Genomic DNA, 24047 nt, shown 5'->3' with positions numbered 1-24047 from the left:
GCGCGTCCGGAGCCTGTGCTCCGCAACGGGAGAGGCCGCAACAGAGGGAGGCCCGCATACCACAAAAAAAAAAAAAAAAAAAAAAAAAAACAGAATCTACCATAGAATTACAGAATGTAGAGATGTGTGGCGTTTTAGGTCTTCCAACTTTTTACTTTTCTCAAAGCATCTTTTTCTTAATGCAGAGGTCACCAAAAGGTTGTTTATATTAGCATCCATATTTATCTAGGAAAGCCTGTCTCTTTCACATGGTGCAAGACTGCATCTGCTCTAGAATGTGGATCAGTTTCAGGTGGATGACTGTTAAAATATTCTTGTAGATTATCCTTAAAGGACCATGCCACTCCTTCTAATACATATCTTACAGACAAAGACCAAAATAAGGAAGCATAGCGTGTCCAGCTTCACAAGCAAATACTTAGCAATGCATGAGGCAATACAATTAATGTGGTAAAGCTCACTTACTTGTCATGATCAGTTTTCACGGTGCTTGTAAGTGCTGGTAATAGAAGACGGCTTATGTCAAAACTTGGACCAGAAACCAACCTCCTCTGAATCAACATCTACCAGTTATATGAGCAATATGCTATTATGTGAAAAACTATTATAAACAGAAATACATTATGCTTTTAGAACTAGGAAGCCAGTATTAAATTGTGTTGAAACAGCCCAGAAACATAAAATCAGTATTGTATACATTTAATTATTTTGTTAAAAAACTGAAAAAATAAAAGCATACAATTTTCAAATTTAAGGCGAACATCCCAAATAATACTAGCAAATTAAAATTTTGTAACACTGGCAGACTCTTCGTTTCCAACCTACTGAGCAGATATGCAAAATAATCCTATTTATTTAAAATGCTCTAGTAACAGCATTTCTCCAAGTCCTAAAACTTCCAACCATCCTTTTTTTTTTTTTTTGGCCATGCTGCACAGCTTGTGGGGTCTTAGTTCCCCGACCAGGGATTGAACCCGGGGCCACAGCAGTGAAAGTGCCGAGTCCTAACCACTGGACTTCCAGGGAAGTCCCCCCAACCGTCCTTACTGTTTCTATATTCCACTTACCTGCATCTCTTATCTGCATCTACTTTTATCTTTCCCCCAGCCCCACTCCCACCCTCAGTTCTAGAGAAGCGAGATGGTCCCTGGCAGGGAGTGGCAGGAATCAGGCATCCTCCCCATCCTCCCAGGTCTCTGCGCCCATAGGCTGTGCTGGCTGGCTCCAGTCTCCAAACCTCCTTCCCTTCCTCTGCCGGGGCTCAGAAGGCTGCACCAAGGCCTGGACCACTGGTGGTAATAGCTGTCTGTATTTAAACTTTGGTTCAGACTGCTCACAGATTAAGGCCACTGATCATACTGAACAAAAAGCACTCCAAGAACTTTCACTTCATTTTTCAGGTAAAGGAAAACTGGGGACCTGATGCTTAAGTTAGAAATTACAGCAGTCTCCTTGTTTATCTGTACAACACGTAAGAAAATCATTAACCTAAATCATTTCTATCTGGCTTTAGGAAGCAAATGAGTTTTCCTTTTCATTTCTGTTCTGTTTTGGTCAATGACTGTTTTCCTTCCCCAAGCCCACCCTAGATTACGTCAGTAACAAAAGCCAGCCAGCCCAGCCTTAAATCTTTGCCTCTGGAAATCTAGACCTGAATGTGCCCCAATATTTTTTGTAATACAGGAGAAAATTTAAAAAAAAAAAACAAAACTTTCTTTCCTATTTGGAATTTTAGCAGTATACACAAGTCATGACATATGTGCTTGCTGTACTAGATAAGAGGGAAAATGCGTGACCAGACATTTCTCACAATTCAGGTACACAGTCACACACCCACCCCTCATGGTTATGTGAGACTGCCTGATGACTCTCAGAAGCCAACCTAAATGAAGGGCTTCACCACCTGAGAACCATTCTACTGCAACAATTTAGATCACTGGGAGTTAGAGACCCTGAAGAAGGGGCAGGAGAGTTTACCACTGAAGACTAAGTTCTTATTTATTCTCAAATGCCCTGACTACAAAAGCAGCTTATTTTTTACACCAATGTCATGTTCTCAACATAAAAGTTAAAATTCATTTATTTTCATAAAACTTAAGCACCTAGGTCAATAAATTAGAATATAAATGTTCTATAAGAGTCTTTTATACCACGAGGTTATGTGTTGGTCTTCAACAGTGACTTTTCTGTCCATTTCACCACACAAAAGCAGCTCGCTCTCGCAGCATGCGGACGCCAAAGCGCTGCCATTCTCTCTGATAAATCCACAGCTCCTGTGTCGTATCTAAACAAGCCAACACTGCCCCTCCTTTCCATGCAATCAGCCGGGGATCCATGTCCTAGAGAGGTGATAAACAAAGATATTTCAGCGTAAGCAGACAAGACATATACTTAATCATTTACTTGAATTTGGGGGTAGAAAAAACCTTGCTGAGTCAATATGGAATAAATCAGATTTTCAACTTGCATTAAAGACCCATGAAGGATCCATGAACCACAGACATCTTCTATTTCAACTCACAAGAAAATTTTTTAGTTTTTATTACTGAAAATGCTACTATTCACTATTTACTATTATTCCACAAACAGTCCCTATAGGCAGAAACATATGTAAGGACATAACTTATTTTGAAGTTTGACTGGAATAAATATATCCCACAATCCCTACCTCAGAATTAAAATTAAATAAAAATATTCCCAGGAATTGTCAGTGAGAATAATAAAATACAGACACAATCTGTTTGTAAATTCCTGCGTTTATGGTTGCCAAGATAGTTCAAACCAAAAAGATCCTTGACGATCACCTGGTCTAGGGACCAGCAGGAGATTCTTAATATGAAAGAGATAAAAATGGAATTGTTCTGGCTGACAGCGTGAGAACAGTCAGTCTTCTCCTTGCCCCATCCAGTCCTCTGACAAAGGCGGAAGTCAGTCATGCTAGTTTGGAGGGCACAGCAGGGACTAAAAGCCAGTAATTTAGTCCCTAGTCCAGAGCTCCTTTCACCACATCTGTTGATCTGCTGCAAGTAATTTTTCCACTTGCTCCAAGCCCTTAAGAACTCCCCAGACACAAACCCACGCCTCCCAGGATTTTCTCTGTCCAATACAACTAGAAATAATGCTGTTTCACTGGCAAAGAGTACAACTTGCACCGTGTACAACATACCTTGGGCCTTGTGATCACATCCACATTTTCAATAATTCGCCTGAATGAAGGTGGCATCTTATTGAGAATTCTGTGCTGCAGAAATTCTTGAGCTTTATGAAACATCAAACCACCTCCCACCACCAGGATGGAGCTGTACATCTTCTTTTTGGTTTCATCAGATGCTGAAAAGACAGTGAAATCCCTTCCACGGTTTTTCTCCATATCCACCACCACCCCAGGCCAAGCCACCATCATCTCTTGCTTGGATAACTGCAGGAGCCTTCTCAAAGGTCTCTCTCGCAACCCATCCTAGACAATGCTACCATGCAGCCAGAGGAACCTTGCAAAACACAAATGTGAGCATGTTGCTGTCCCACCCCCGACCCTGCTAGTAGCAGGATTAGGACCAGAATCTCTAGGGGGGCCTACAAAGTCCAGCGTGGTGTGTGCCCACCACTTTCCACAGCTTCACCCTGCATCCTGCTTTCCAGCCACACTGGCCTTCACACAGGCTTCTTCGTCTACCTGGAATACCAAGGTAATACCTCACTCTCCCCCTAGATCCCTCTCTCTCAAATGGCTCTTCCTCAGGAAAGCCTTCCCTGCCTCCCTGCCTCCCTGCCTCCACAGGTCCTCCTGAGTAAAAACCCCTTATTAAATCCCTCAATCAGAAACTCTCAGTCAGAACCCTTTAGTTCAATTTTATAGCACCTGCCACAGTTGTAATTTCATCTTTGTGTGGTAAGTTGACTTGTTTTGGTCTCTTCCACTAGGCTCCATGCTCAGGAGGCCAGGAACCAGATCCTAACACCTGACAATGTAGGCACAAAGCAGGTGCTCAATAGCTTTTTTTTTTGCTTTTTTTTTTTTTTTTTTTTGCTCAATAGCTTTTGCATGAACATGCTGCAGGGCAAAACTACACCCTAGCCTGAACCCTGTAATTGCTCTCTCCCGGCTCCCAAAAGTGCTTACAACAACAGTCTATGCTATGGAGGATGGCTTTATCCAGGCCCAGGGCTTTCCCTTCAAACAGCGAGATGGCAGTCTTCCTGGACATCAGTGCAGTGAGAGCTTCCTCAGAATCATTGCCAGCCATCAAGCAGTCTCCCTGGGAGGATCCCAAATCCACCTCCTGGGAATGCAGTCTTTCTGGAAGATCAGAGGACTGGCCACGAAGATCCCCCTCAAATCCAATGGGTTTGGATGCAGACTTTCGGTCAGCAGTAGCTTTTGCAGACTTTAAATCAATCAAAAGGAGAATCAAATGGATGGTAAGGCTATGATAGAACACGGTTCATTTTCTCCAGCTAGATCCACCCCCCTCCCCACCCCACTACTCTACACTCTATAAAAAGAAGGTCTGTCACTGTGCTGCAGAGAGGAAACACACATAGTTCTATGACCAAGCACCTGGTCCCCACCCCTGGATAACTGGGAGTGAGGGGTGGTGTGCAGAAGATGAGGAAGTGCTGACAATTCCACAACAATCACGGGCAGGCAGCGCGTGAGGTTAACACCTCACTCTCCCCCTAGATCCCTCTCTCTCAAATGGCTCTTCCTCAGGAAAGCCTTCCCTGCCTCCCACCCTCCATAGCTCCTCCTGAGTAAAAGAGCTATAACTTTGCTATTACTAATTGGATTTTTAAGATTGAAATGTCGGTGTAGATGAACCTTTTCCCCCTGAGTTTTTAAGTGTAGTAGTTCACTGAAATTCTTAGGCCAGTGGCTGTTATGGGTCCTCATTTTCAGACCTTATCTAAGTACCCCATGCTCAGCTTTGGGACAGGAACAAAGACTAGAAAAGGTTCACTGCCCTCTTCTCTCCATCATGAGCTGCTGTTTCATTAGCAGATAAGAGCTTTAATTTGTGCCCCTGAATCAGACATCCTATAACTAGGATCAGCTTTGGACAAAAAAATTCAGCTCTTTGCCTGTGCCACCCAGCTTTTGCATGATAATTTAAAAATAGGTAAGACTTTACTGAAAATACTACTGGATAAATATTCAAAACTAGATAAAGTATTATACATAAAGTACATAAATAATACATGCCAAAAGGGAAGCATCTTGTAGACTGGTATTCTGAAAATTGATGTTTGCTGAATAAAGAAATCTGTCATCTGGATTTTAAACACAGACTTCATTTCATCTACGGTCTTAAAAACAGTATCAGCTTTAGTATACTGTCAGATTGCAGCCACTGCAATGATCCATTAATTACGGGCAAACTTCTCATACAGGGACAAAACTGCCTCCTCTCACGCAGAATTACCACAGACCTGTTCTTGCTTGCTTTGTGTGGCCAGCAGGTAATGTTCATCATGAGGATCCTCAGGGTCACCCTGGGACCTGTGCTGCAAAGCTGTCATTTTCTGTCCAACGATTCCAAAAGTTGCTGGATAAAACAAAGCCATCGGAGCCTGTGCATGGAAGGAAAAGAATGACCAACCAAGGATACTGCCTTCTGAAAAAACTGACCCATTAAATAAATTTTGTTCTTCTAAAAACAAAACTGGCAGATCAGATCCTGTAAGTTAGACCGAGTAAGCATTCTCTTTCAGAAGTAACATTATTTCTTCAGTGAATGATAGGCCAGAAAACTCACTTATCAAATTGAATGGGTGATATAACACCAGAAATCTCAAAGTAAATGTAAAATAAGTGCCTAGTAATCTACTTTATAATTTCCTAGTAAGAATGATGCCTCTTTCTAAATAACAACTCATCATATACTGGCTAATTAAAATAATGGCTCAGATCTGTTCTAATCTGTACTCTACCAGTGGTTTAAATGTTGGGTTAGCAGCTAATTTACAACCAGCTGACATTCTCACCTCATGAGGATTCCAACAAGTACATATTCTCTCAGTCTGATTGAACCTGGCTGCCTTTCTTTCTACCCATGGAAATATATACCGATGTGTTACCTGGAGTTTTTCATCTCCTAATCGAAACTGGTAAAGAAGGGCAGGGGAATCTGGATGTCGAATCTGAAACTCATGGTCCTGAAGCCCAGAGATGTCCTGATTCCAGGAAAAGATGCTGTCAGTGAATCAGTAAAAGTGCATGCAAACTCTTCAAATGCCATCTAAATCTCACCTATAAAAGGGCTGCCCTACAACTTCCTACCACTCCCACTGGAACTTAATAAAACAAGAGTTCAACTGTACTTTGATTCTCTTTCAACATTTCTGAAATTCCCACTATGTGCATTTTTGTTTGCTTCATTATCAACACACACCAATACAATGTCCAAACCAGTAAGCAAATTCCCTCAATAACTGGGAGATGTTACCCCGTCTTATGTTTCTCAAAAAAATTTTTATTCAGAATTACATTACTTGAAAAATGCTTTAAAAAAAGTTGGAAAAAGGTCTAAAACAAATAGCATAAAAAGGCAATTCATATACAGCAATGACTAAATGTTGACTGTTCACAATCCCAAGAAAGTGCTTCAAATGATACCATTTTATTAACTGTCTATACCTATGTATTTACCTGCTACTATTCATTACATCCAAAGGTTTATCTTTATCCTTTATTAGAATGATTGTAGATCCTAAGGAGAGAGACATCAGCTAAACACTCTTAAAAAAACTAGCTGTGTTTTCCAGAGCCTGAGACACATCCGTACAGCTCTGACCTTACGAAAAAACTCTCTCACTCCTTAAGAGCTTCAGCCTCAAGGCTTTATAAACTTGGGTTGAACAGGTTGCATAATACTGTTAAATTTTTAATTATCTTTAAATATCTTCAATTTTTCCTGAAAACAAAAATAATCAGCAATTTTGATTTTGCTCCCACCTGATCTAAATGACAAAAAGTTTCTTTAAGGTGCTGCAGAAGAAGGCAATCCATTTTATTTGTTAACTGGCATTCTCTGTAAGGGAACCCAGCTCGCTGCATCAGCCAGTAAAAACATCTTGACACATCAGATCCACCATATGCCAGACAGAGCCTAGTGTTAAGAGAAAAGGGCAGATGGGTAACCTGTCAGTTAAGAAGGTGCAAAGGGTGCTCCAAAAACTCAGTTAGGCACAGTGAAACACAGCAAGTTTCAAGAAATGTTGTAGAGATAAATTAAAGCATGAAAGGACAGAATGGATGTAAGGGAGAGAGAAAGGAAGCTAGCAAAAACCAGTGGTGAACATCTAGAAGCAAAAAATGCTATTTGCAAAAAATGTCCAAGAAACAGAATACACATTAAATCCAGCTCATTTCCAAGTCCATATGTGTAGCATATGACAGCTGTTTGACTGTCTATACTCACCAACATGTAGAAATGGCAGGCAGTCACACTGTTAGACAATCTTATGGGAAAAAATCTTAGCGAATACTATCCACTAACTGAATATTTCTACGATTTGGAAAGATCACTGCTGTTGTTTTAGTGGTAGAAGACCTGGGTCCAGTGTTTTCTCTATACTTTGAAAACCAATGGCATTAGGTGTTACAAATGGATGAGCCCAAACAACTCAATCTGGGTTTAAGAATGCACTGTAACTTGGGGTGGGAGGTAACAAATTAACCTTTCTCATGGACGGCTTGGACCCTCTTTTAAATTTGTTTCTATGACTTAAGAGTCAAACTTCCTATGTGAGTGACAGGAAGAATTAAAGCATCCTGAAGAAGCCATCCCGGAAGCACAAAATGCTGCAGAGAACTGGTATGTGCACTACCTGAGTGTGCTTACCTGTGCTGGGCTTGTCTCAGGATAGACAAGCAGCAAACCTGCTCCTGCTAGTTATTTTATTAACTCTTCTATCAGTGATGACATAATGGATGGACTTGACCACCATAAAGTTACTCCTCACCAAAATCAATTATGAAGAGAAAAGCAAATACTCAAAATGCTAGCTAGCTAGAGAATTCAGACCCGAAAACCTATTTTCTCCTACATGACTTACCCAAATAAAGCTTTGCTGTGAATGTGATTGGTATCTCTCTGCCACACCATAGTGAAAGACACAGAGCTAACATACACACTTCCTCTGTGGGAAAGCACACAACACACACTAGGGCTTTCAGGAGCTGCTAATGTGAACTCATATTAGAGAGTTCCAACGGGAAGGGTAAAATCGGCTATTTATAGCCGTGTTAGAATTTGCACTTCCACAATCTTACTGGTTTCATATGAAAAATCTGAATATGTAATTCCTTACAAAAACTTCTTCCTAACTCATGATGCTTTTAGTTGAACAGGCCGTGTGGGGAGGAGCAGGGAATACCTCCTCCCAAGCTCCTCACCGAGTGTTCCGATGAGAGACCCCATCCTCCACACAGCACACGCTTGTCTTTTGGTCTCCAACATCTACAATACACGTGCTGCTTAAACCACTTCCATAGGTGGCACACACAGACTCCTGATGGACCACGATCCCTGAAAAACAAAAGGCAGAGGGGTGAACAGCTGGGGAGCAGGAAAGATCCTACAACAAATGTTCAATTAAAGTCTAGGAACCTCCAGGCAATCATCCAAGTATCACTGACCCTCCCAGAATAAGCATTTCAATAAAGCAGTGAATCAGATTAACTTTGTCAGGAAAAAACAAAAACAATCTCATTTCAGGCAGATTTCACTGGGATATCAGACATACCTGAAAAACCCATCTTCATTAGGATCATATTCACTAATTCTTTCACATGCTGTTTATTATAGATATCAGGAATTAACAAGATACATCTATAATACTAAAAAGAAGAACAAAGAAAAAAAAATAAAATGGTTAACACTCAAGTCAGGTCAAAATAAATTTCACCACACTTGTCGTCAAAGAGTATTCTCTCTAAAGCAGTAGCAGCAATGGCTAGAGGCCCAAAATAAAAACTCAAAGCTCTCTGCTATCCTTTAGGTTTTATGAAAAAAACAGAAAATGCTGAAGTTTAGTGGGCTTTTTTCCCTTTGAGTTATTTAACACTTGTAAAATGAAAAATAAGACAACTGATGTTTCCGAAAAAGGTCCAGAGAGAAGGCATAAACATGAGCAAGCTTGCTGACTGCAGAGCAGTTGAGAGGAACACCAAGAACCAAACAAAATGAGAAAAAAAAGAAAGCACCAGAGGGGAATTCTGGGAAGGAAAAAAGATATCCTTAACAGCTTAAGGTCAAGAAGGCTTCAAGGACACTGTCTTACAAACAACTGAGTATAGTATGCTTTTATTGACCAAGAATCTTAAAGACAATCCAATAACTGGTCATTTTAGTTTACCTTTAAATCTTTCAGTGGGATTTCCAAGTATTTTTGTATCGCATGAGACCATATTACTTCAATATCTGCCAGAACAGCTGTAAGGGAGCCCCCAGGTCCTGGGTGAATATTTAACTGACCTCTTCTGATAGGCCAGTGAATATCATAACAGTCCAAAGGATTAACATACAGGGCCTAGAAAAGACAGGGAGATGAATACATTGTTAAAACTCTTCTCTCAGGGTTTTCTAGATTCACATTCAAAAACCTAAGGCCAGAAGTTATCATTAACATTTGCTGACTGTTTTAACGTCGAGTGGTGTATGTAACATCTCAGGAGCCAGTGTGAATATCTGGTCCTCAGGGTAGGATTACAGAATGCTAAGAAAAACTAGAACTAGGTGGCAAAGCAAATTAATTTTAGAAATAGTATCTAGGTTTTCTTCTTCCATTTCACTGTAAAGAAGTTTCCTACCTCTTCTCCTACCAAAAACTCAGGGTGATGAGATGTGTTTGTCCACTTATTTCCAGAGCAATGATCTAAAATCGCAGGTCGCATCTGCTTGTTGTAGGAACGTGCCTGAAACAAAAGAGCATCCGAAAATTCTCCATGCAAGCAAGAAAAAAGGGGTTGTCCTCTTTTCTCCTCTCTCACAAACCAGATAGAGTGGCAAATTTTAATCATAAATCCAAGAGATGTGACAAAATATTGATTGGTCACAAGTGGATTCTCCTGCCCTATACCACAATCTGGAGTCCTCCCATAATGTTAACACTTAGGCAGTGATTCAGTCAGTCCAAAATTAATACTGTACTCTGCTGAAAGTTGAATATAGATTTATATTATCATATAGACTCATGTCCATTCCTACAGTACTGGTTTATCACATTAAAATGACAAATGTAGTAAGAATACAGCTTCCCATCAAGATTCTGGAATTACACACTTAAGACTCTCAGATAAACTAAATTTTCATCAACTTGATACAAGAAACACCACCTTACAAATTATTTGGCTTGCCTAGACATTTGCAACACCAATTCAGGTATTCTGTAGGTGGTTAAGAATGGTTTTTCTTCCTCTTTTAAGGAAATCCCATCTTTAATTTGCATAATGAAATAGGGAGCACACACGAATGGTTACGACTTAATAGCAGTGGTCAAAGAATGAATCTGAAGAAAGAGTTGAGACTGAACCTGCTCAGGGGACACAGGAATCCGTCTTGTACCATTTGACATCTTCTTAGACCATATTGCTTGATCCACCATTTTAAGGCCATTTTGTCTTTGTTCATTACTTTCAGGTTTCTGGGGAAAAAGAATAGAGATGAAGAATATAAAGAATTTAGTGAAAAAGAGAAAGAAATGGCAAAATACTAATTTAATCCAGCAAGAGCAAATGCTCCCTCATCAACGAGTAGCATGTCCTTCACCTTCGTCACATGTATTAATCTTAAGAATTCAAAGTAATCTTATTATTTATAAATAAAAAAATCAGAAAAGAGCCATCGCCATAAAACTATCTGCAAAAATCTATAACCTCAAGTGACTTTTGAATGATATCAGAGCACTGCTACTTTATATTTACAAAGTATTTGAGAGACTTTTCCATATATCTATATAATTCTCATGTTTACAATTTTATAACAATGTTTTATTCCTTCATGTGTTATTTCACTTAATTAATGAGTATTCAAGTTCGTGTGATATTGCAAAGAACACTCTATATTTTTATAAAATATTATTTTGTTTTCTTTCCATTTTTATTCCTGAGATTTATTCCTAAAATAGAACTGTAAGATCCAAAGATATGCGAATTTTAGATTCTTACGCTGTCAAGTTATACTTAAGCTTAGAAATGGACTTAAGGAGAGTCTGCTAGTTATGCTAAAAAATGGAACCCTAAGGCTTACTATAAGAATTATAGGGGCTTCCCTGGTGGCGCAGTGGTTGCGCGTCCGCCTGCCGATGCAGGGGAACCGGGTTCGCGCCCCTGTCTGGGAGGATCCCACATGCCGCAGAGCGGCTGGGCCCGTGAGCCATGGCCGCTAAGCCTGCGCGTCCGGAGCCTGTCCGGAGCCTGTGCTCCACCACGGGAGAGGCCACAGCAGAGGGAGGCCCGCATACCACACAAAAAGAGAAAAAAAAAAAAGAATTATAGAAACTGCAAGTTCCTAAAACTACCCTTGATTAAAAACTTAAAGCAGATTACAATGCAATACACATATTTAACACCTATCACAAAAATTTTCCTGTTAATTATCACCTGCAAAATAGGATGCCTACTGCATCCTAAGTAAATGCTTACTCCAAGGAAATACTATTTTTTGCCTTTAAATAATGATTTGATCTAAGATTGTAACAAGTGCTTATTGTAGCAATTCAATTTGCTACCGATTGAAAATATGAGCTCAATTTAAACTCTAAGTATCTGGAAGAGAAAATATGGCAGTCAGTTAATAGACACCTGGATGCATCATTTTAAGGGAGTGACAATTCTGTATCTTCCACTAAAGATCATCTTCATGGATACCCAATACATCCTGATGGGTTAAAAAAAATTAGATTTACTTTTGTTATAATTATTTCTGTACAATCTAAAATTGATAGCTCAGATAAAAAATGATATTTGTAACCCTGAATGATGTCGTTATTTTAAAATACATTAAAGCTATGAAGATGTCGTTCAAGATTATGGCATACATTGAATATTGAAGCCCTCCCAAGGAGACAACCCGGGGCTTTCTCTCTAGGTCTTACATTTCTTTTGTGTGTGTGTGCTGGCGGGGGGCGGGGGTGGGTCGGCCACGCTGCACGGCTTGTGGGATCTTAGTTCCCTGACCAGGGATTGAACCCGGGCCCTCGGCAGCGAAAACTCGGAGTCCTAACCACTGGAACGCCAGCATCCTCCATTTCTGACTTACATTTAGTCCCTCCCTTAGGAGCCAGTTGTCTTTGTACAGGGGCTGCCCTTGTTGTTTGTGTCTTCGTGCAATAACATGAGGAATGCTGGCAGGAAGTGTGTCTGTGGCTCGACCAATCCTCAGAGTTGTTGAACCTGGATGTATGACAACGATGAAGTTGCTCTGGATTTGCTGTAAATACAAAACATAGGAGTGTGACCTTAGTAAATAACATGCAGGTAACACGTTAAATAACACAGAGATAACAGGCTAGACTAAGAAATTAGTTTCCTGTAATGACTATCAAACTCAAAGGTATCAAAATAATTCAGTAAAGGGAGTTCTCTGAGAGGCATCCAAATATTGCCCTCTGCCTGAATGCAAACTCTTTTTGTATCTGTGTGCCGAGAATCTGACTCACGGTACATAGGTCAACAAATATTTGTTTAAATGAACGAAATCCTAAGTACCCAATGCAAATCAAGCTATAATTTGGGGGCATTTCTGTGCCAATCACTGTGGGTACAATGGTGACCAGGACAAAGTCCTAACCACTAGAGAACTTCTCATTTACTAGAGAAGAGAGTTAAACAACGAATAAGAGTGTGGGGAATACTATGACTTGTGAAGTATGGGGTTCCCTAAATCTGAATCACCTAAAGATCCTTGTTAAAACAAAACAAAAGAGACCCTAAGGCTTCACTACAAATTTTCTGATTCAGAATCTCCAGGAAGAGAGCCTAGGAATCTGCAATTTACAAAAGCTCCTGAAGTAATTAGTATGATCACTCAGATGTGACAATACTGGTTGAGAAGGTGAGGGAAGAAGTTAATTTCAGAATCACTGTTTTGCAATGCTGGAAAGTAAGTGGACTTTATACATGGACCACTTCCGAGAATGTGCATGAACTGTGTTTCGTGATTGTTTTTTAAACACTTTACCCTTATTGGTTCTGTACTATTTACCTGACCTGGCAAGAGTCTGGGGTTAAAAAACCAGAGTTCACAATTCTATCCTCACAGGTCAGAAAGCTCGGCAGCATTTCACCATCCATTATTGGGAGACAGTGAACAAGGACTGACAAAGCAGCACAAATCAGGACAGTGGAGTAATGACTGTGGGCTTTTAGAGCTGTAATTCTCAAGGGGGCAGAATATAACCTGAATCACTTGGGAACCTTTACCACGTAAACCTGTTGAGGGACCCAGAGTTTCAGGAGGGAGTGGGGGAAGAAGGGACTCCAACAATCCCTTTGACAACAGGATGTCTCTGTTGAGAATCACCATTCCAGTGTGACTCCTAAGTCAGCACCTACTCTGTCTGCTCTGCCCTTAAGCTACAGTTGTGTCTTCTTGGCATGTCCTCATTTAAAATATTTCCGTAACTTGCCAAAAAGATACAGTCCAGAACCTCCAAGATCATGACCCTGCCTACTTCTCTAGCTTTACTCTAGAACCACTTACTTTTCAGTCTCTTTAATCTTCCCAATCCAGATGTCTCCTGATTTCTTAGTTCACTGTGCTGACATTCAGGCCTTCACAAACGCAACTCCCCTTGCCCGCAGTGTTCTTTCTCCCTGTTAAATCTTACTCCTCCCTTCAGGTCTAAAGTTAAATGTCATCAGACCAGGTTTATTTGTCGCCCTGCAATAAAATCTTATGGCACCCCTCCTTTTCATGACACTTAGCATTCTTGTAATGATTTACTGTCTGCTCTCTCAAAAGACAAAACCTTCACGTAAAGGACTACTACTGTCTTGTTCACTACTCTGTGCCCAGTGCACAGTATACAGGAGCCTAGTAGGTATTTGCTGAATGCCCATGGCACCACTCTCACATGGCCTGGTGCTCTGCAGCACACTTCTCAAGCTTTTGCGTGCTATGGAAGACAACATTTATCTAGCAAACTGAGTTAAACAGATGAGGTGGCTTGCCATCAGGGACATCTGTACCTCATTAATAGTACACAGGCTGCAGCACACTGATTGGGAAGCTCTGGGGTAGTAAACGCAGTTTTCCAAAGTGTGGACAAGCAGTTTTTAATAATTACATATCTACCTTAACATATTAGAAAACAACCAGCCAATACATCCTACACATCATTTCCTGGACATTACTGCTTAAGATAAAATTGAGTAAAAAAAGTTATTCAGCAAATAATGGTAGAGGTCTCACAGAGGATATGTTAAAACCAAACGTTGTTACATGACTGAAGTTAAGCAAATGTTGTTACAGCGGCTAATGGCCCAGGCTCCAGATTCACAAATCTGGCTCGAAATTCAGACTGTGCCACTTCCTTGCTCTAGATAAAGCTCCTACCTCAGAGAGCTATCCTGAGGATTAAACGAGTTAATCATGTAGCTCGGAGTCTGGCTATCTCTTCCCAAGTTCTGCATTCCCTTCAGAAGAGGCCAGGCTCTGGCTTATACGACCCTCTTGATGCCATCCCTGTCAAGATGTCCAGTCTCATGTCTTGCTCCCTCTTCTTCCTCAATTCCAGACATCCTCATCTCCAACATTTCATATCCTCCCTTGGCCCCAGGTCTCTTCCACGCTGTCCTCCTGCCCTCACATTCCCCCTGGCTAACTCCTAATCATCCTTTAGGTCTTTGTCCAGGTGTCACCTCCATTGAAGAAACTGTCCCAGACCGTCAGGGCTGGAGGAGGTACCTGCTGTGTGTACCCAATACCTCCCGCTATGGTCCTCTGCACTAGCCCATCCCACTCCATGCCCTAGGTACTTACTGCCCACCCCCCAACCGTGAGCTCCCCCTTCCCGCCAAGTGGGAGAATCCTAGAGAGTGGGAACTGGCAAGGCCCTTACACACCATCCAGTCTGCCCTCTCAACTAGTTGGCAGGAAGGTGACAGCCCTGTGCTGGTCTCATGGCCCGGGAGGCTGAGGTTCGCACAGTGGCTGGTGTCACTGGCCTGGCCATCTGCACTGTGCCCTCGGAGCAAGCGGCTAACGACCCCCCTGCACAACCCACCTGGGTGGGCGCCCGAAGACTCCCGCCGTTCGCCAGCCTCCTCCTCTCGTCCAGCTCCGCGGACCCCCGCCCCGCCCGGAAGCCGAGTCCGAGGCCCGCCCCCGGCGCCTCACCTCCTGCAGCGACTCCGGCACCAGCGCGGGCACGATGGGTCGCTTCACGCCGCGCTGCTCCTTCTCCTTCTCCCCGCCCTTCTCTTTCCCGTTCTCCGTATCCCCCTTCTCGGCCTGGGTCATCTCGGCCGCCGACGCCCCTCCAGCCTCTCGCCTCAAGGACGCAACGCGACAGCCAGAGAACAGGCCTCGGCGCAGGCGCAACCTCTCGACCGACTGCTCACAACCAAGATGGCCGCCGGGAGTCGGCCGAGAGCGTTCCGGGAAAGCGGAAGAGCGGAGCTGCCTGGAGGAGGGTGAGGTGGGAGGGTGCATTGGCTGGATGTTGCTGTGATTGGTCCTGGCTGCAGCATGCCCGCAACCTACTTGTGTTTTGTTTTAAGTGCTTGCTGTGGAGCAGCTGATAACTGGTGTCTCATTTCGTCATCACACCTGTCTTTTCTGGCTTCTCACACACCATACGTAATTCTAGTTCTCCTCGTACTTCACTGGCCATGCTCAGTCGGGCCTCTGTTAGGATTCTCTGGAGTTAGGGCTTCTCTCTACACACTCCTTGGATGACTTTATCCAATTTCATGGCTTTAAATATGAAGATAACTCCCAAATATGTATTTCCAGTTTGGATCCCGCCCTGATAACCAACTGCTTCTTTAGTATCTCCACTTAGATGTCTACAAGGCATTGTAAACTTAAATATATCCAAAATGTAAGTCGATCCCCGCCTCCCCCCCAAAAATCTACTCCCATTTTCACCATCCTGTCTCACTTGTTTCTTCAATTGTCCACATCTTCTACATCCAAATCCATCAGCCAATCCCGCAGTCCCTCAAATATGCCTTGAATGCATCCACTTCTCCACTCCTACTGCCACTACCTGGTCCGATCTCACCTGGACCACCACAACATCCTCTAAACCCAACTCCCTGCTTCCAGTCTTGTCCGCCTGTAGTCTGGTTTTCATACAGACCAGTGTTCATTAATGCCACTACATCCCCATTTCCTGGCAAAGAGAGTTGAATAAATACTTATAAACGGATATAAAAGTGCTTTTACTGAACACTTTGGTTTCAAAGACTGTTAAACACAAAGTAGAATTCTCTGTGTTATTCATTTTTTCTGTAAATATTTCAGTGCCTATCACACATAGTCACTGTTCAAAGCACTGGGGTAAAGAAGACAAAATCCCTAACCTCATAGAGCTTTCATTCTAGTGAAAGAATGAGAGTTACCAGCATTCAGATGGGGTTAAAGCCAACAGGCAGTATCTTAAGCAATGGTTTAGAATTAAAATTGGTAAAGATAGCATTGAAGTCCTCGATTTTAAAGACCACCTAGTAAATCTACATTTTGTAGCTCAGGTTTGTTGGTTATGGCTTTACAAATACCCTGATAATTACATCTGGTAGCAAGTAAGACACATTGTATTAAAGATCCATGGGACAAATAGGTTTTAAGATAAAAATTAATTCAAGAGCACAGATGTCATATGCATACTACTGAAATACACTGTGATTTATTTATAAAGAACAACAAAAGCAATGAACAGTATTTCAGAAGTTGAAAAAGGTGACACTAATAGTACTCAATATGCAGCCATTTATTTTTCTTCAAATTTGGAGCTTTCTGTGTTTTAATTATATAAAGATGAGAAATCAGTCTTGTAACCTAAAAATATTTACTTATTAAAACTATATGAATACTTTCATAAACGATACAAAAAAGATGAGACAAACATGTGCATTTATAGAACTGCCTGTCAGTCATGCCAGATCCCTGCGGGGGGAATTCCCAGCACGACCTCATTCATCTGTGAGGACACAGAGCAATCCTTGTTTAGAGTACACATTCATCTAACTTGTCCAGTGTGGTCAACACTCCATTTCTTGATGGTTTCCTTCTGCTATGAATGTGCTTGTCCAGTTGTCTGCTTCTTAGAGCAGACATTTACCTAAAAGAAAATGTTATAATAGTTACTAGTTAGTAATTTGGATCTGTATAAAAACGCTAGTCATTACATGTTATAAAACCTTCCTCAAAAGACATTTTGATTCAAAAGACAATTTTTCAAGGGTTAAGATAAAAATATTTTTCCAAATAAGATGTCTGAGTAATTACAAAATGTTGTGACTTCTGCTTTCCTAAAGAAAACCTGCCTAAGGAGGCATTTTCAAAATGAAATCCCACGGGCTTCCCTGGTGGCGCAGTGGTTGAGAGTCCGCCTGCCGATGCAGGGGACGCGGGTTCGTGCCCTGGTCCAGGAGGATCCCACATGCCACAGAGCAGCTGGGCCCGTGAGCCATGGGGCCACTGAGCCTGTGCGTCCAGAGCCTGTGCTCCGCAACGGGAGAGGCCACAGCAGTGAGAGGCCCGCATACCGCAATAAAAAAAAAAAAAGAAATCCCTGCAGAATTGCAGGTTTTAAGTTACCTTCCTCATCCACCGGCCATTGGAGGAGGATTAGGGCCACGCAGATGATTAATTTGACCCATTCTTCTGGGGGGGTTTCCTGGTGGCCTAAGATAAGAAAAGTTAATTTCTACTGTTTAGTAGACACTACTTCAATTGATTCCTTTTAAACACTCAAATAGACCCTCTTCTTTATTTAAAATAGGAACTACCATTTAGGTTGCGAGTCACAAATTCAAATACTGAAAGAGACCAGATGCATAATGTGCATGAGGAAAGTGAGTCAGGCAAGTGTTAGGATAAACGCAACAGCTCCTCCTATAAATGTCCAATTGAAACCCAGCTCCAGCTGATTTTTGCCATAAAGAAACACAATCCCCACCCAGTGCTGCTGGATCATGAGATTTTCATTAGCAGCTGGAATCCAGATTCTAAAGTGAAACCTCTAGATTTTAATGTTGGCCATCAGTTTTCATCCTCTAATTCAGACTTTTCCCATAGGATATTTGATATACATTTTAGCTTTGTCAGATTAACTCTGATTATCAAATCAAAGGCAACTTGATTTAATTTACAGTAATACATTAATTTTGTGAAATAGAATTTAAGCCTTTAACTACCATGAGCCTAACTATGTCTGCCTGCCTATTTATCTCTAACTTAATTATATTACACAGAGGGGTAAAAACATCTTTTATCAATTTAAAAAGTTATACCCTCTTCCATCATCATATCTGGAATCAGATGAGCTTCCGTAGCCTCTTCTCTTTTTCACATCTTGCTGAAACAGAGTTCTGAAACTGAAACAAGGGGCAGAAAACAACAGAAGATCCACTTTCAAAATTATAAAATGCATTCCCATGGTTCCAACTATCATCTCTGTGGGAGGATGACTACCCTAACTTAGCTCCAAACCCACATTTCTTGAAGCCAGCTGGACAACACCATCTAGCGCAAGCACAAGTCTAAACAGAGTGTGCTATGTTCTGTGCCAAAGCCACCATTCCTGTCTTTCTTATTTGCTGTAACTCTTCTAGACAGAGTCTAGCAATGACTCTGAAACCAGAGTCATCTCCAACTTCCTTCCTCTGCTCTGTATCAGTTGTCAAGTCCCAGAGTCTGCTTTTATAGTATTGCATGTCCATTTCCTGTGTCAACAGCCTACCTAATGTTACCTTGGGGAAGGAGGGGCTGAAGTGGTGTGCCAGAGGCACAGGGCTTTCTGGGAATAAGTTTAAATGGAATTTTATTTGTGGAGAGGGAAGGATTTAACTAAATTAAAACAATATTTTAAATAAACAATATGGAGGTGAAATTTTTAAGAGATTGCAAAGAAGTTTTGCCTCTCTGTCCCCTGTTGTATTTCTCTATGGAACGGTTTCTTCCATTTTACCCCGTCTAATTTATGCCACATGCAGCCATCAGATTAATCTTTCTAAACCAGAGCTACAATCAAATTAAGTATAAAGAGCATAAGCTGATTTTCAAATTTCTCTGCCATCTTTGCTGTGCCTCTTCCACCTGGAATAACCTCCTCTGATGTCCTCCTCCCACAATCATGCCCACCCCAAGGCCCCTTGTAAAAAGAAGACATTTACTGATATTAAAATCAATGAAGGAAGGAGACATCCCACATCTCTGCATATCTGCCGTTCTCTGCCCACAAGACACTCAAATGTATATTCAAACTTTTTATGAGTAAGACTTGTTAGTAGATGAACAATTTTCATAAAACAAACAGCATATGAAAGACCAAAAAAAGAATTTAACTAAGAATTGCTTGTAATTATAGTGAAGTTTAAATTTTTGTCTCCTCTGTATCAATGCTAACCCTTCATTTTAAAAAAAAGTTTATGCCTTGGGAGCTTTTAAAAATCAAAATCTAACTCCCCTTGTTTACGTGTTGTATACTATGCCATAAAAGTTGCACATACACACTAAAGGCAGGAACAGTAGAGAGAAAGCAAAATGCTGCCATCTGGCAGCAGAACGAGCAGGTCTGGCCCCATAGCTGCAGGCTGAAACGGTTACCACTACGGCTAAGACATGGTCAAGCTTACTAACTCAAGGAACATATTCATAATCATAAAAGATGTTTGGGGCAGTTTTATCACTACACAAGTCTTCATCTCCCTTAGAAAAGCTATTAATAAAAATTACAATTAAAAAGTGCTTCAGGCAAGCTGAACTTAAATATCAGGGCTATTAAGAGGACTACTATACTTACAACAAAACCACGAACTCGGCTATTCCCCAGAAGAAATCCGTTATAAAAGACAATCTCCATGGGGACTGACTCCTGCTGTCCAACACTTGTCCTATAGACAAGAATAAAGAAACTCCAGTTAGTGCAACAAATCCCTGACACAAGATGCATTACATTTAATCAGTTAGGTAACAATCATAGGCTCAGTTTTCAACTTGTTCACTGTTCCAAATGGTCTACACAAGGAAAGGTGTGTTACGTGTACATCATTCTAAGGAAAGGTTAGGGAAGTGAAGTTCTGTGGTCTACAGGTCATTCCTTTAATATGTCAAATTATGCCTCCTATAGTTTGTAATTTCTGCTGGGTGACATTTCACGTTTTTTTTTTTTCTCTTTTTTTTTTTTACTGTGGTAAAATACACAAAAAAAAAATTTACCATTTTAACCATTTTTAAGTGTACAGTTCTATGGCATTATGTACATTCACACTCTCATACAACCATCACCGTCAGCCACCTCCAGAACTTTTTCATCTTCCCCAACTAAAACTCCACACCCATTAAACACTAACTCCTCATTTCTCCCTTCCCCCAGCCCCTGAAAACCACCATTCTACTTTCTATCTCTATGAATTTGACTGCTCTAGGAACCTTGTACGAGGAATCATACAATATTTGTACTTTGGTAACTGGCTATTTCACTTAGCACAATGTCTTCAGGATTCATCCATATTGTAGCATATGTCAAAATTTCCTTCCTTTTTTAAGGCTGATGAATATTCCAATGTAAGTATATACTACATTTTGTTTATCCATTCATCTATTGATGGACACTTAGGTTGCTTCCACCTTTTGGCTACTGTGAACATGCCGCTATGAACATGGGTGTACAATACCTTTATTCAAGTATTTTGAGGAAACAGATGAGTGAATATAAAGAATGCTCACACCACTTCCATTTTCCTAAATGTGTTCTGAGTATCTCATCTCTTTCACTTGCAAAGTCTCTTGCCTATATAAAAACACTGTTTATACATACCCTTGAAATCTTCAGGATCAGCTGTTATGTTAAAATTTTTATATATCAAAGAATTCGTGGGCTCTAAGTACTAAAGAGAATTTGGCTTGTTCATTAAAATGACCACTATTTTTCTTTAACAGAATGCTGTTGATCCGAATTACAGACTCCAGTTTTATCTTACAGAAAAATGGATATATTTTTCAAACCACTTTAAATAATAGAAGCTACATCAGGAAAAGTTAATACTCTAGAGTTTCAGTCTTGCAAATCAACAGGTTAGAATATTTTGGGAGACGAGCCATCTGTCAACTACCTCTCTTCTCCATTTCCCCAAGGGCTTCACCACTCACTGCCATGCCCAGTTTACTTCTCCTCTTTCCTTGACCAGTTTACTTTCAGGTATCCACTTGGACCTGAGCCCTCACAGAGCTACTGAGAAAAAGGGGCTACACTTAAAGACAGAGTGTGAGTGATAGGCTTGGTTCTGCCTCTTACTAGCTCTGCTTCGTTGGGTGACGTGACACTTTCCTTCTCTGAGAAAAAGTATTCCAAGGTTAGTCATCATATAGAATTGTTGAGGAAAAAAAAAAAGTCACTTGACAGTAAGAAAAAGTTTTTGTCAACTATGAAATGCTGGTACAGTCCTTCTAAGAAAATAGATCTAGGACTTCCCTGGTAGAGCAGTGGTTAAGAATCTGCCTGCCAATGCAGGGGACATGGGTTCGATCCCTGGTCCGGGAAGATCCCACATGCCACAGGGCAACTAAGCCCCTGTGCCACAACTACTGAGCCTGCGCTCTAGAGCCCGCGAGCCACAACTACTGAAGCCCGCGCGCCTAGAGCCCGTGCTGCGCAACAAGAGAAGCCACCGCAATGAGAAGCCACCGCAATGAGAAGCCTGCACATCGCAACGAAGAGTAGCCCCCGCTCGCAGCAACTAGAGAAAGCCTGCGCGCAGCGACAAGAAGGGAGGGAGGGAGGAAATAAATCTAATTGGAACCCGTCAATTTCTTCCTTTGCGATTCTAAAGAACATACTGCATGCATTTGTACCATTCTTTTTTTGCGCTTTTCTTCCCAGTTTCTGAAGGCAGAAACCTCCCCTCCCAATATCCTCAGAGAGAAATAAGTTGCTTGAATGCAGTTGGCCATTTCTCAACTATAAACGTGAGATTAGAGGCCCTAGTAGGACCTTTATGTTATTTATGTAGATCAAAAACAACAATGCATACACAAAAAGACACACTACAAATACAAAGAATTATTCAATAAATAATAGAAGCTGGGCTTCCCTGGTGGCGCAGTGGTTGCGCGTCCGCCTGCCGATGCAGGGGAACCGGGTTCGCGCCCCGGTCTGGGAAGATCCCACATGCCGCGGAGCGGCTGGGCTCGTGAGCCATGGCCGCTGAGCCTGCGCGTCCAGAGCCTGTGCTCCGCAACGGGAGAGGCCACAACAGAGGAAGGCCCACATACCACAAAAAAAAAAAATAAAAAAAATTTAAAAAAAAATAAATAAATAAATAATAGAAGCTGCCAGCCTTAACCACAAAGAATATAACACAAAGTCTGCAACTGCCCAAAACGAAGATGAAACTTTGATCTTCAGTGTCCATCAACCTACTTGTTTCAAAGATTTTTAAGTAAGAGACAAGGAGAAAGAGAAAGTGAGATTTTGAAAAGCAAAGAAATGCAAAGTGCACTCAGCCAGAAGATTTCTCACTACCTTCATGGTCTCTGAAGATAAACAGATGACTCACATAGAACCAGGGCCTGGTTCCAGTGATGCAAGAACTAGTTAAGAGTGCACCAAGGCATTTATTTCACCTGAGTCAAACAAGTGGGCAGGCAGTTCTGACACTGTTCTGACCCAGTCATACTGTGTCTTTCCTTTCCATTCACTGTCTTTGGGGAGTCACTGAATTAAGTCTCTCTCAGCTTCTCCATTCCAGGAATAATCAACTTGCTCCTACAGGGAGTAATGCTACTCCCTGTGCCCCTTGAAATTAGGGCAGAAAGCTACATGCGTGACGAGCTACCCCTCTGCTGGGAGAAAAAGCCTATCCTAAAGCTTTTCGTCAACTCTCTTACACATTACAGAAAGAGGCAGCGTAGTAGAAAACCGTAAGAACGCAGACGTCAGCCTACCTGCGTTAGAAACCCGGCTGAGCCATTAGAACTACCTTTGTGATCCTGGGCAAGCTATTTAATCCGGCTGCGCCTCAGTCTCCACCCGCAAAACATATAATAGGGTATCACCCGGATAGGGCGACATTAAGACAATGAGCGGACAAACGAACAACGCTAAAAAAAGTGCCCGAGGCACAAGCGCTACGTAACGGCGTGAACACTGTGGTCTTTTCTAGTTAAGGACACTGACGCCCGACAGGAAAGACCACTTTCCGAGACCCACAAGCAGAAGCTCCAGGAGAGCGAGGACGCCGGGCACTCGGCACCGCTGTCACCACGGGGACCTTGGCCCCCGCCGCGGCTCAGGGACTTTCGGCCGACGAGCCGCAGGCCAGGGCGACTTCGCCCCCAGCTCCGCCTGGCCGCGGGGCGTGCCCGGAAAAGCGGCGCCGGGACGACGGGCGAAGATGGAAGAAACCCGGGGCTCGGCCTCCCGGGACGGAGGTCGCCCACGTAGCCCCTCCAACTCACCATTCGAGATGTAAACCATCTTGCTCCTTCTCCGCCTCCAGAGTGACAGTGGGGCCTGGGCCCTCTCACTTTCCGTATCTCCCTCCGCGCTCCTCCCTCTGACGTCACAGGCCACGAATAGAGAAAACAGTGACTGAGGAGGGAGGTGGACAGAGCCCATTGGCTCTGGGGAGACACGCCCCCGACGGGCGTTTTGGTCTTGTCATGCTGATGATTTTCGGTGTAAGGTGGAGCCTGGGGCAGGTGATCGGATGTGACGTTGCGGATTTAGCCTGTAAACGCGGGCTTTCCTGGCTCCTTCGGCAGTGGAGTTTGGAGAGCTCGTTTGCGCTGCTGGGAGAAGTTACGCTGCTTTCTAGTGGTTTGAAGGGCCCAGGGTTGGGGAGGCAAGGTCACATGTGAAGTGACTTGGAGAAC

General features: G+C 42.2%; 2 protein-coding genes across 10 annotated transcripts in view; both read right to left on the bottom strand.

Moving 5' to 3' along the window:
• ACTR8 (actin related protein 8) overlaps positions 1 to 15599 on the bottom strand; it is a 20741-nt gene extending 5142 nt beyond the window's left edge. For 5 of the 8 annotated variants that reach the window (XR_003676751.2, XR_003676752.2, XR_003676749.2 and 2 more), the window contains exons 1-14: positions 15342 to 15599; positions 12261 to 12431; positions 10534 to 10644; positions 9812 to 9916; positions 9358 to 9531; positions 8746 to 8839; positions 8396 to 8528; positions 6953 to 7106; positions 6076 to 6171; positions 5428 to 5568; positions 4121 to 4385; positions 3167 to 3330; positions 2151 to 2339; positions 466 to 499 (exon numbers count right to left, since the gene is read on the bottom strand). Coding sequence is in view for 3 of the 8 variants with exons in the window: in XM_055079434.1 (XP_054935409.1) it covers positions 2196 to 2339; positions 3167 to 3330; positions 4121 to 4385; positions 5428 to 5568; positions 6076 to 6171; positions 6953 to 7106; positions 8396 to 8528; positions 8746 to 8839; positions 9358 to 9531; positions 9812 to 9916; positions 10534 to 10644; positions 12261 to 12431; positions 15342 to 15464 (1875 nt within the window). In the remaining 5 variants the exon portion in view is untranslated. Of the gene's footprint in view, positions 1 to 465; positions 564 to 682; positions 2340 to 3166; positions 3331 to 4120; positions 4386 to 5427; positions 5569 to 6075; positions 6172 to 6952; positions 7107 to 8395; positions 8529 to 8745; positions 8840 to 9357; positions 9532 to 9811; positions 9917 to 10533; positions 10645 to 12260; positions 12432 to 15228; positions 15303 to 15341 lie in introns of those variants that run through there. The other 3 variants (XM_055079434.1, XM_007124969.4, XM_007124970.3) reach the window with 3 other exon arrangements.
• A 1229-nt stretch (positions 15600 to 16828) lies between these two features.
• SELENOK (selenoprotein K) lies at positions 16829 to 23760 on the bottom strand. 2 transcript variants are annotated; one of them, XM_024124154.3, is made up of 5 exons: positions 23631 to 23760; positions 19975 to 20065; positions 18464 to 18547; positions 17769 to 17855; positions 16829 to 17289 (listed from the first exon to the last, which is right to left on the bottom strand). In XM_024124154.3, the coding sequence occupies exons 1-5, from the start codon at positions 23647 to 23649 to the stop codon at positions 17286 to 17288; spliced, it is 285 nt and encodes a 94-aa protein (XP_023979922.3). In that variant the 5' UTR covers positions 23650 to 23760; the 3' UTR covers positions 16829 to 17285. The 2 variants fall into 2 exon arrangements, with proteins under 2 accessions (XP_023979922.3, XP_007125030.2); XM_007124968.3 differs by lacking the exon at positions 16829 to 17289 and having other exon boundaries at positions 17765 to 17855.
• Positions 23761 to 24047: the final 287 nt, after the last annotated feature.

Source organism: Physeter macrocephalus, chromosome 18 (assembly GCF_002837175.3).
Source record: "Physeter macrocephalus isolate SW-GA chromosome 18, ASM283717v5, whole genome shotgun sequence".
Lineage (NCBI taxonomy): Eukaryota > Metazoa > Chordata > Mammalia > Artiodactyla > Physeteridae > Physeter > Physeter macrocephalus.
This window is presented reverse-complemented; position numbering and strand designations above follow the sequence as displayed.